The following is a 13,028-nucleotide window of genomic DNA, read 5'->3' as shown; positions in this document are numbered from 1 at the left end:
GCACCATCAATTCAAAGCATCTTTTTAATTGTATATATCTATGAATGCATTTAAGCTATATTCATTTAAGAACATTATACCATCAAAGCATTACTCTGATCCAATGTTGTTTTCTATCCATTTAAGAAATACAAGAGGAAACAAACTTAAATTAATTTAAAAGTTTAGATCAAGGAAGAGCATCAGAGGAAGATCAAGGAAGAGCATCAGATCGACTGGATTAGAAGAGGAAAGCAACTGCGGTCTTATGAGATATGCTGTTCATCCTGGCACGCTTTAAGTCTTTTGCGTCTGTTTAGAGAAATGTTACTATATTTTTTTTTCTTTTTTGGTCATTTTAATAGTTGACCAGAGATAATAAATCAACTTTAGTGAATACTTCTGTAATAATTCTATGAACCCTAAAAGCAGGTTGTGATTTCAACATGATTCATATTTTGCCCACATGTAAATGCCTTTATGCTTTTTTGGGACTGTTACAACAGAGACATACGGGGATCAAAGCGTACTCATGGATTAAGAGGTGCCCTGCCTGAGATATAATATGTGCACTAATTTTTTCTCTCTGCACGACAGCCAGGTTATCATGTGTGGTCGTATCCGAGGCTCGACTGAACTGGGTTAGTGAACATATGCTACAGATTTCCATGGCAACAGGGGTAGGAGAAAGTGGAATCATGTCAGTGAGGAGCAAACAGACTGGGTTTTTTGCAGCATCAATGCAGTGCCTTCCAAAGACAGCCGCGTTGTGACACCCAGCCTGAGTGCCAGCTCTATCCCGGCGGTTCAGTGGCTGTCCTGACGCGGCCTTGTCTTCACCACGCGGACTGTGAACGGGGGGAAATAATTCAGACATTAGCACAGCGTCAGTGACCAGGCCGCTCCATCCCAAGTGGTCCAGTTTTAATCCAATTAAAGACAGACTGGGCAGTGGACGCGCCTTCATCCATCATAGTGGAACAGGAGGAAACAGTGGGGTCCCTCTGGGGAGGACACGCTCACTTTAAGCTCTGCTCCTCAAGTGCAGCCAATACAGCGTGGAGCGAAGATCTGATACAACTCCACGGGCCAATGCTTTTGTTGATATTAAATTGAAAGCCTCAACCCCCACTGTTACAGTAAAACATTTGGGGAAAAATAAAATGAGAGCGATCTCTATAATTGTGCAACTTATTGACATCATGTCGTGGCATGAAGTGACTGCAGACATCCCAAAGTTTATTCATTTTACAAATGCAATTTTGTTTGAAAGCGCTTGATCATTAGGCAGGTTACTAAGCCATTTGCAACACTGGCTAGAATTTTTGTCAAAGATTAAATAAAGTATCATCCTCGCTCTCACTTTCGAGGTCAGTGTGCAACATTATTATTGACTGAAAGTTGGCAGCTCTAATGAAGTCGCTCAACTCTTTTATATGGCAGAAGTCTGGGGACTTTACCTCATTACAATCTTATTTTCAGCATTTACTGTAAAGACACTGTCACTGGTCACAGTATGGCAATAGTGTGGAAAAACATTTAGAATGTGATACAGTGCTATACAGCCATGCTTGGGCAGAAACAGGTCACCTGTGAGAAAAAAACCAACACATTATATCATATACTGTATATTATATGGCATAGCTAGGGCTGTGTTGTTTTAAGATTTGTTGCCCAGTCACCGCTGTGCAAAGCTTGCCAAACCATATTATTATGCTAAGCAGAGTGTGTTTGTGTGGAGAAAAGGAACGGGGGCAGATAGGAGGCCAAGCGCTCCAAGTGCTAATGTAGCGTACATTGAAAGCTGTAGCTTCACCGGATGGGTCACTGTAGTAGGGTAAAGAGTTTCTAGTGCCTATATGTATGCGTGCATGTGTTTAGAAGCTCAGCTGACTGAGGACCGGGTGAGTGAAGGAGGCGGGGCATGTTGCTACAGCGATAAACATAGTGGACACAACAGGAGCTGCTAAATAAAACCAGGTAGATGGTATGACTCAGGAGAAGCCCCGTGGAACAGACGCAAACAGATGGCTTTAGAAATGTGGTTTACAAAACAAAGGGGAGTCTGATGATTCAGACAGATTATTTGATGAACCAATATACATATTTTATTGACGTAGTAGCCAACTACACACATTAAGATAGAATTTTTCTACACTTAAAGTAATAAAACAACAACAAAACACAGTAGCAAACAGTTAGATTAGATACATGTTTTTGGAAACACTGCAGAAAACGTTTGCCTCGCGTAACAGCAGAACCCTGGCCTCATTTTCACACCTTGTGGACAGACCAAGGACAGAGAGAGTTCTATGTGCAATAGATTAAAAAAAAAATCATATTTGCCAGGGGTTTTAACCATAATGTGCATTAGAAATGTCATGAGTTCAGAAACTTCTAATTTTAACTTTACAAATAAACCCGCCTAATATTACTATCGGTAAACGGTTTTCTAATCACTCCTACAAACAATACGTTAATCAACACAACTACGAGTAGATATTGTATTTTAGTTCCAAACTGCAATTTATTTTCAAGGTCACAGCTTGTCATGGGAGATTGAAGGTCGGTCCCAAAGGTACACCGCACATGTTGAGAACCATTAGGCTAACTTTGTGCACATGGATTTTTGTTAATGGCTGGGTACATGGATCTATAATTGGCAAAAGTTAACAGCCATGACAGTTAACCATAGCACAACTGCAACGGACTCCTGACTGTGGAGGGGAGGAATCAAGAAAGATGAACGGCCGGCAGGAGAATGATGCTGAATAAATGATGACATCTATTGTGGGGAAATGTGATCAGGCTCTCTGAAAATCAATAACTAACAACCGGACCACGCTGCCCTGAGTGACTCAGCAACAACTTCAATACACACTGGGCGGTCGATCGACTGCCTGCTCTCGTCGCAAGAGACATGACCCCAAAAGCTGACGGAAAAACAGGAAGCATGTCCCTGCGAGGAGGAACAAGTCCCTCAGCCAGTGATGGTGGATGAGCAGCATTCATACTTTTAAATGCCGATGATGGGCCCTCCAATATGTTGACAGTAATTGAGAGAGCAGTGACTGGAACAATGGATTACTGCAGCACTCCTTCTCTCAAAGCACTAACTGCATTGATATTTTTCTTCCCATCGATACGAAGAAACACTGTTTATTTGAATGGCACTAATAGTAGGCTCTGCTTGACTCAAACCTGGATGAATAATAGCAGCTGCGGGCTCAATAAAAAACCTGGCGCTTTGGAAAAGTAAAATATAGATCCAGCGGCAGCAGTGCTTATTATAAGTAGTGCCTTTTTTACCAAATAAGCAGTTTTCAACACAAAAAACAAAACAAGCATTATTAAGATTACCAATCAGCAGTTTTTGTGTTGGGCTTACAGGGAAAGGTCACTTTTGCTGTACGGGGCAATCCACTCAGCCTAAATTGTCCAAGCACAGATGTACAGTACGTGCTTGGGGAAAACCAAAGGGGCGGGATTTGGAGTTACAAATCCGGCTTAGGTTGATTTTGGGTGCATCATAGCAGAACATCAAAATACAAGCTTTGATAAGACAAGCTCTGGAGGATCAGCGGCGATTGGACCCAAAACTCGGAGGAGAAATGTTGTTGTCAGTGAACAAGGCGACAAATTGGGAATTGCCTTGTTTGCGAGCTCTGGACTGGAAAAAATACAATTAACTGTTGTGCTGCAGTATTTAGTGTTTAGTGATTTAGGTCTGTCTATCTTTTCTGGCGTGGAAGGGGGCTGGTAACACATGTATAGTGTATTTTAAACATAAAAACAAGCTTGACTACTATAGCAAGTGCCTCTGAGATGCACAATCTAGCAATGAAACAACATTCATTTGCATTCAACAGTTTTTCTCAAGAACATTATTTTTGTAATTGATTAGAGTAAGTTATTTTGATTAATTGCACAGCTCTGCTAGAACCCTGATTTACGAAGCAAGTTTGTTAACTCATGTCCAGATAAATGGTCTCAACTTAGATAGCGCTTTTATACCTTCAGGCCCAAAGCGCTTTACAGCAAGGGACCACTCACCCATTCACACTGTCATTCAAGTGTCTTGCCCAAGAACAAAAAAAACAGTGTGCATCTTCAGGAGCTGGGATTCGAACCCCTGACCTTCCAATCATGAAATGACCAACTGCGCCACTGTCGCCCCAAAAAAAGGCTTTTTTTTGAGGGAACAATTGGTGGTGCATTTGCCCATGATGTCTCAGAGGAATAATTTTGTGTTTTTTTTTAAGCACTTTGGTGTTGTTGTAAAGTGCTACATAAATAAACTTGAACGATTGAACGATTGGTGATTCCAATGAACAACCTGCCAGTGCATGAGATGATGCCTTCTGTGTACACTGGTGTATGAATATGTGCAGTTAAAAAATGCAAAAGTGCTTTGAGTGCCGATTTGTGTGGTTGAATCTAATCTAATGGAGCGTCAAACTCCACTATCTGAGGAGACCTGCTGTCTGTCTTTACGGTCAAGGCTAAACGCTAGTCTAAACTGTAACCCAACACCTCGAGCTGCCCCTGCAGAAGTCAGCTCAATGTTTGAGTGCACTCATGTGAGAGATGCTTGTCCCATGGTTGGCTGGGCCTGACTCTTACCTGCGCTCACGATGAGGCAGTGGGGGCTGCTGCTGCCGCGTGATGAAGGTGGTGCCCCAGACAGGGCTGCTGTGGCTGTTCCGGAGCCAGCCCATGGGAGGCGACGACGGGTACTGCGTGGTGCTGAAGCCATGGTCCGACTCGGTTTCTCCTGTCAGGGATGAGGCAGAGCTCCCCATCACCACGGCGATACGAGTCTTTGCATGCGCTTGTAATTGGGAATGTTCTGTCCTGTTTCGGCAAGTGCACAACGAAAACCCAACGCTTTGGTTGGTTCAAGGGAGTGACATCTTGCTCAATTCTGTTTCAAATTGGCGCGACTTCCTTTGTCATCAGGGCGATAGACCAAAAACTGGCCAGCAATCAAGAAATAATCAAATATTTAACATGCAAGTGGTAGTGGGTGCGTTACAAGTGATCCATATAGTCTGTGGCATAAGCTTCTTGGAAGAACAAGTCCAACACAATAACTCGTTTTAGGAGGAGAAGGCCAATTTCCCACACTCAAGTATCTCCCCTCTCGTACTGTCTTTTGTAGCCCCACTCATAATTTCTCCTGCGTTCCCTTCGAGACATCTTCCAGGTCTGTGTAGCCTCATGCCTGGCTCCTCGTCCACTTGCACGCACTCAGCAGAATCACAAGAAAAGGTGTGCTGTGAAGGGGCATCTTCTACAGCAAAAAAAAAAACACAATCCACTTGAGTCAACAAAAAGTCCACTGCATCACTGTGTTCTTCTGTGTCGATTGCTCAAATATCTGGGGCGGACCGGTGTTGCTACAGCGCATGAGATCACAGTGGTAGTATCCTTCAGTGCATTTCTTGGGAAGGGTGCTGGCAATACTACAAGTATGCTAATATTGAAAGTCTCATCTTTCAGTCAGACAGCTGCTGAGGAGGTTACGGGCTAAAACACCCCAGCTGCATTTTCTCCCACAGGACATAGCGTCATGTTTGGATCGCTTTACAGAATGGAATGGGGAAAGGTCCAAAAGAGTTTGCACAATAACAGAACCCAAAACAGGGAAGAAGGGTCCGCACACTTTACACATAAGGACCCTCACACACACACATACACAGACTGCTTAGCTCCTGGAAAATATCACACCAAAAGGAATGTTCCCCCTTTCCAAGCCGGGGTGCTCTGGATGCAAGGACGTGAAGGCTCCGCTGTCATGTGAGAGCTTGACAGTGAGCAAAAGCCAGTCTTGTTCATCAGCATGCGCTTTAGGATTCACGCTCGTCCCGTTGGCTTGTCAGAACACGTCTGCGCAGGCGAAGCAGCTGAAGGACACCAAGTTGATTCCAGTGTTGTTGCTTTTTTTTTTTTTTTTTCCAAATGCAAGTACACCGACCATGGCATGTGCTCTCGTCGGCAAAAAAAAAAAAAAAAAAAATCTCCAAAGAAGTCACGTGGTCTCCGATCTATGTAGCGGCGTGGAAAAAAAACAACCTGTGTGTCAACGCATGTGGGCTTCCTCGCGTTGACTCAAGTCTCTCTATACGTCGGCGGTCTGGGTACGTCTCCACGCTTCGCTCAGAGGCCAAAAAGAAACGTTGATCGAGGCACTGTTGGCAAAAGCGTGCAAACAGCAGCCACCACGGACGCGCATGTTAACATCACATTTCTTTTTTTCATATATGTAGCCTGCCGGGTCCGTTACAGGCAGCTAGCGTTCACCTCATATCCCCGAGGCTCGTTGTCGTTTGCGTTAGAAGACATCCATCCATAGGTCCCCGTTGTCGCATGGATGACACAAATTGCAGGGGGGGGGATGAAAGTTAGTCTTTCAAACAAAAAAGCAAACAAAACGTCCTGGTGCAGCCCCCCTGCCTGGCGCTTCCTCTGTTGGTTATTCTACATACAAGTCCGTTCTCTCCGGGTGCTTGGGCGCAGTGAGCGAGGATGCAATCTCCTCCTCACAGCGGATTACCGGAGTGTCAGCAGGGCGCATGCGCAGTGCCCTCGGAGCATACAAGAGGGAAAGGCTGCGTTCAAGAGATTTAAATAAACCTCAATAGAGCCAAAGCTAAAGGTCTCGCTCATTATTGAGAATAACGCAGTCCGGGGAGTGAATGCTAATGGATAGTGCGAACAGACTGGGACATGACTTGGGCAAACAGCAGCCTAAAAGGATAGGAAAAAGTGCTCTGAATATATTACTTAGGGCAGGAGTCTGCAACCTTTTGGATACAAATGAGACAATTCTTTGGCAAAATGTAAAAAAAAAAAAATCCTATTTGTATAGCGCTGTGGCCTAAGTAATATGAATTGGTGTATTAGTCTAGTTTAGTAGAGCAGTTTACAGCACAACTAAACTAAAGCTTCCAGCGCCTACATCACATTCAACGTAATAATCATCTGCATTTGACAGTGATACATGTAAATGTGAGGACTCCACAAGGGTTAAATGGAGCCTGGAACAAAATCAGGTCAAAAGAAGGACTGACTCCAGATGAGACCAGGACTAAAGCTTCTCTACAGTTTACCATAGTCAACTTTTAATTGATAAAGTCGGCTAATAAGCCGCATGAAGCAAACATACAAAAAACAAACATACATAGCAGATATTTGACTTGCAAACGGCTATAAAAACGTGCTATTTGCAGAAAAAGGGCAAATTCAGGAATAGCAAAGTGCTCACTTGTGTAAGTAAAGGGTTAATAATACGACAGCAGTGATTGCAACACTCATCACTGCTCACTGTCCATGCACATAACTGAGATAAGCCTTCAAACTTCCCGTCTGCCTCATCCACCTCTGATCACTGCCCTAACAAACACACGCACACACCTTCTTTTTTTTTTAGATAGTCACTGTTTTCAAGCAAAAGTCGAGTTCTAAGACTTACAGCTGAGTCCCAAGGAACTTAGGAGCACATTGGGCGTTACATAAAGCAGCCAGTAAAAAAACACAACGAAACTCACCAAGTGCAGTGTTGGGAAATCGGCCTCAATGAGCCCTCAGTCATAAGGGTGTGTTACTATCACGGCTCTAAGTATGACTGCTTCCTTGTACTGCATGTGCTGAGTCAGAACCAGTTTGCCTAGTAAACACCACTTTAAGGAATTCCAGCGAAGTGAGAAACCTAAAATATGCCAAACAGTTATTAATTCTACAGAACAAAATGCGGGGGATGTAGAGGAATGTATGTGCTATAAAACACTGGCATAAGTAGTTTAGCCTCTCAGAAGTATTTTAACAGCACTAAGAATCACACTAAGAAATGCATTCCCTCCCTTCGCTCATGTCAATGAAACGCACTGGTCACATTTGGAAAACAGCCATACTATGACTACACGGAGCTTCATTGTGAGTATATTTAAGGCTTAAATGTTTGCTAATGCCAAAATAAGAACAGGCTGCGCTAGGGTGAAATCAAAACATTATAACATTATTCAGAGCCTACATCATAAGAATATTTTAGAGGACAAGCTGGAATTATATTTGTTCTATGGTGGAAATTACATTAAGAAGTCCAGCACTGTTATGGGCTGTCCCCTGGACTCAATGCAAGAGGTGGGCACAGGGGAAGGTAAACCTTTATTTGACTAGGCAAGATCAATTTTTAACTTTCTCAAATAGTTTAACAGGGCATTTCATTTGTGGTTCATGCCCCGAAACTCACAGTAATGTGAGTGAGCAAGTGCACAACATATTCCAAAATAGTTTGGAGCCAAAAATTGTATTTGCCACGAGTAATATTGATTTATAACACACATCTAAATGGCTACAGTGCAACAAAAATAGGAGCAGGTGGTCACCCTCATCTGAAAGGAACAGATCCAACCTGTTCCTAGAATTACAAACCACTGGAGGGCGGGAAACAGCTCAAGAAATGCCCAGCTTCAAGGATGCATTGATAGAAATGTAAAGCCCTGCATCTTCTTCTGGGAACTGAACAATAACGGACCTTGTTGGCACCGTCCGTGTATATAACATGGATTCGTTGCGATAACATTTTATCCATAATGAAAATGAGCACAATCAAACCAGTGCACTACAGTCTTCTTTTGTTAAAGGTGCACCTGTCCAAGGACCACCTGTCCTTCTTCCAGTCAGGGCTGAACACAGCAGCTGTAACACTCAGAGCCTGGGAGAGAGGGAGCTTCGATTACAGCTCTATTCACCAGGGACTCCAAGGGGGCAGAGAGGACAGAAGGATGTGAGTTGATTTCACGGTACATTGTATGTTGTCATTAGTACAGCAGATAATGTCCCCACACAAGGCAATTGGACACACTTTTGCAGCATGACATGAATGAGAAAGACTGTACAGCTTCATGTTCAAAGCTACCAAGGTCAGTTTGTTTATGTAAGGAGCATGACCTGATGAATGGAAAGGAAAAGGAAAGTTTCCGATTCAAGCTGTCATTAAATGAAAATGTGCCAATCTCCAAAGTCTGACCGTTGTGTTTATGCCGATAAGTGCGCGTATTATTCTGTAATTAACCACGCAATCACATTAAGGGCAGGACGTGCTGTCACATAAGCGTTAATTTGGCACAGACAGTAAGCCTGTGCGCCCCAGAGACTGCCACTTACGTAGCCTCATTCTGTGTAGCCAACTTTCATTGAGAAAACGACCAGATGAGGACGCAGGGAAAGCTTGTAAACAAAGACATGTCGGCGCGTAATGGACATTAGCGACAAGCGGCACGATGCGTAATAAATCTGCCCCCAAAAGTCGAACCCTTACCTCGCTTCCAGTAGACGTGTGTTATCCCCGTTTCCCAGCCGCTGAGTGTTAACTTTTTATAGCCATCGTCGAGGTAAGTTGTTTCCCGGGTTGTGTTTTGAGGCTCCGTAGCATTCGGAGCACGTCGGTATCACACTTTCAACAATGGCCCCATGCCTGACAGGCTGCTGACAAAAGCGAACATTCGTAGCTTGGTTTCACTCCAGCAGGTATAACCGAGAGTGATGTTACCGCGTACGTTTACCTCAAACAGCCCAGGAAGGAAAGGGGAATCTCCAAGGAGCAAATAGACAACGGCCGTACGTCATGTGCGTAACTGCCGCGGGTTCGGCGGAGGTGCGTAAATCACACTGCGTAAACTGTTGGAGAATGTAATCCGTGAAAACTCGATTTCCCAGCTGTCACTGCCTGATCAAACGCGGATATCCGGGTAGGAATCGACTCACCTTCTTGAACAAAATTATAAAGAAATACACCACATCAAATACATGTATCACCTGAACTATACAGCATATGGCAGTAGAATGAAAAATAATGTATTCCGTAGATTCAGATAGAGTCCATGTGTTTACATGTTGAGGCTTTCGCTGAAGCGCGTGTCTAGAGACATGCTGACCTCTAGTGGCGTTACTGGATTATTAACTTCAAAATTACCAACGCAATGGATACAGTTTCAGTTTTAAGCGTTACTTATTAACCTTGTCCCTTATTTGGCCCGAAGCAACGGAAACAAATGTTTGAGGTAGTCAGAAAATCAATTTCATTTCAATTTTGTGTGTGCGTGCAAATTAACATTGTTCGACCACCAGTAGCCTATTATGCCTATACTGCCATAGTCCTAAACGTTTTAACACGTTTTAATAACTATGACTTATTTAGAAAAAGCGTTAAAAAGGAAAAAACACGCACATCCAATCTAAATAGTGTGCAGGACCAAAGTAGACTATGAAGATAAAAAGGAAGAAAAAAGTCCGCACAACTAAGTAAGTTGCTAAGTTACTTAGTTGTGCGGACTTTTTTCTTCCTTTTTATTTAGAAAAAGAACTTCAGGTAAGTTCATCACTTGAATAATTATTATTTTATTTCAGTGAAGCCGCATTTTTAATAAAGTAATGTTGGGCATAAAAGTCATTTTTATTAGAATGTATAAGCCACTGACAGGACGTGACATAGATAAAGGTAAAGTTCCATGACACTTTTTCCATTTTAAATTGGCTTAACATGGCAGGGCAACAGTTTAACATTGTTTAGCCTTCATCCATGTCACTTCCTGTCAGTGTTCAATAAGGAAGTGAAACTATAAACACCACAAAAATGGCCAAACTAAAGAAAGCCGGGTACAACCTTGAGCAAAATCTTAAATCTAATCATGTTTAAGCAAAAAAAAAAAGTGTCTCATGTGTCATATGCACTTTATAGTTATGAAATGCATTTGGCAGCGATGCTCTTTAATGTTGTGCCACAAAAGCACGTGTGAAAGAATGTCGCCCCTGCTACATTCGGAACATGGATTACCGTAATGCCCGTGTCACTTGGTGCTTTGAACCTTTAAAAGATTGGATCGCTCAGTGTGCGCCGCCAAACCGGAGTGAGGGTGTGTTAAGTGGGCCTGTTTGTTTCTAAAGTGTCTGCCTTTATAACCAAGAATTAAGATAGGATACAAATCAGACTTCACGTCTTGTACCATCAATCTTTTGGGGGGAAACTACAGGCCGTCATCGCCAGGTTCTATCATAGGGCAGACACACTGTAAATCTCTGGGATTATAGTGATTTAGGAAGAGGGGCGGGACCAAGCATCCTTTGATAGAAGAGAGCAGGCAGAGGAGTAGGGAATCTGGGCGGAGAAACTTTCTGCCGGACCCTTCTTCCTCAGTGTTGTGTGCTCTCGGCGCATGTGGAGAATGGAGATACAGCGCTTTTTTACAATATGTTATGAAATGTTACTAACCGCGTAACAAACCCAAAAGTTTCCCCGCGTTTTGCGTCAAGTGGAGGGCAGTGGAACAGCTAAGAAAAAGGAGAGAAGTTTTGCTTTGATATGGGGTAAGTACCAGACAGCACACTTCTTGTCTTTGCCAACTTACCGTGCACTTGTTTTGTCACCAAAGGATATGGCAAAGACGCGGCGCGCGGGATCTAAAACGTGTACTCTGGGATCGGAGCTCACTTGGGTTCACTTTTGCGCCTGTAAAGTCTCCAAAGGCCAGTGTCGGTGCGTACACACTGTTGTCATGACAATGCTAGGGAAACCCAGCGCGAGGCACGTTGAACACACAAAAGACCGAGCCTGACTTGGTGGTTTTTGTCCCATTAGTACTTTTTCTTTGGTCAGAATCAACTTTATCTTCACTGTATGTAGGACCTTCAAGTTCACACCGCGCAAACTGTGACGCTATTGTTGGGGATCAGGGGGTTCTTGGAAGTCATTTGGAGTTGTGAGTGGGTGTTTATTTACATTTGCTATGTGCAGTATTTAGTGATTCATATTACTCCAGTTCTCATGTTTTACAGTGACGCCACAAAATGAAGAGGTTGCCCATATGAGCAACACAATGACAGAAAACACATCAAATCTGCACTCAAGTTGAAAGCATCGTTTACTGTAAAACATTTCTGTAAATCCATTGTTTCAATAATTGCACTACAGCTTTATGATGGTCTGACTCTACCATCTATCTATTATAACAGCTACCCACATGACCTTCCTACTTCTCCCACTATTACTACAACCACCGATATAATTAGACAAGTCCTATCATTTCTAATACCACATGTCTTAGCACAATAGTCTTTCACAGTCTGTTATAGATTCGACCACTCCCTTAACTCTTTCATAACATGACAGAATTGTGAGAAAATTTTAGACATCGCTTACCGAACAAAACCCTACGATAACTAACCGGGGCGGCATCAGATAAAATTTTGATTACTCGCAGAATTACAAAAGCCATATTGGATAACATTTCACCCAATGAATGGAATCAAATACAAGCATTTATTATTATAGTTTAAAATTACCTAAAAAAAATGAACAAACAAACATGTGTCTTTGCTGTGAGTGGCTCACCTCTTCTCCTGTCTATAACTTTACTTTACTCCAGCTCGTCTCCATGGAGATGTCGACTAAAGGCAGCCAAATATGAGCTTTAAATAGGTTAGGTCAGGGGGGTCCAAACCTTTTTCACTGAGGGCCACATTCAGAAAATTATACATTATACAAACAACTGGCCTGCACTCAGATATATAACTTCACCTGTATTGTATTAAGGTTAGCAAATTCAGTTAAATGTTAACGTTGTTTTTTAATTGAATATGCTTTAAGTAAAAAAAAAAAAAAAAAACAGCCTTCATCACAGCTTTATATTAATTGATTTTCATTTATTTCATATATATTCAATTAAAGCAAAAAAAAAACAAAAAACATTTCAATTATATTATAAGAATTTGCCGCGGGCCAATTTAAAGTGGGCCGCGGGTCGCAGTTGGCCCGTGGGCCGTAGTTTGGACACCCCTGGGTTAGGTCTATTCTTTGATTACCCAATGCAAAACAGCAATTTATGTATTGCCTGCAACAGCATAACCTAAAATGTTACGCTGTGTGCCTTTAAACACCAGACTGCAGTTTTTTTGTTTGTAGAAAAAACAAACTATCCTGTCTCCTTAAACCTCCTGCATTGTGAATCTTCAGTTATCTCATTGCAATTAGATATTTTTCCAAAGTCGCT

At 42.6% G+C, this 13,028-nt stretch overlaps 1 protein-coding gene across 2 annotated transcripts in view; it reads right to left on the bottom strand.

Moving 5' to 3' along the window:
- The window catches only part of capn15 (calpain 15), a 43,882-nt gene extending 34,320 nt beyond the window's left edge, over positions 1 to 9,562 (bottom strand). Inside the window, exon 1 of one of the 2 annotated variants that reach the window (XM_079576740.1) lies at positions 9,302 to 9,562. Coding sequence is in view for 1 of the 2 variants with exons in the window: in XM_079576739.1 (XP_079432865.1) it covers positions 4,603 to 4,781 (179 nt within the window). In the remaining variant the exon portion in view is untranslated. Of the gene's footprint in view, positions 1 to 4,602; positions 6,404 to 9,301 lie in introns of those variants that run through there. The other variant, XM_079576739.1, reaches the window with a different exon arrangement.
- Positions 9,563 to 13,028: the final 3,466 nt, after the last annotated feature.

This window comes from Gobius niger (assembly GCF_951799975.1).
Source record: "Gobius niger genome assembly, chromosome: 19".
In the NCBI taxonomy this organism is placed as follows: Eukaryota; Metazoa; Chordata; class Actinopteri; order Gobiiformes; family Gobiidae; genus Gobius; species Gobius niger.
Note: the sequence above shows the minus strand (reverse complement) of the source record. Positions and strands in the feature narration are given on the sequence as shown.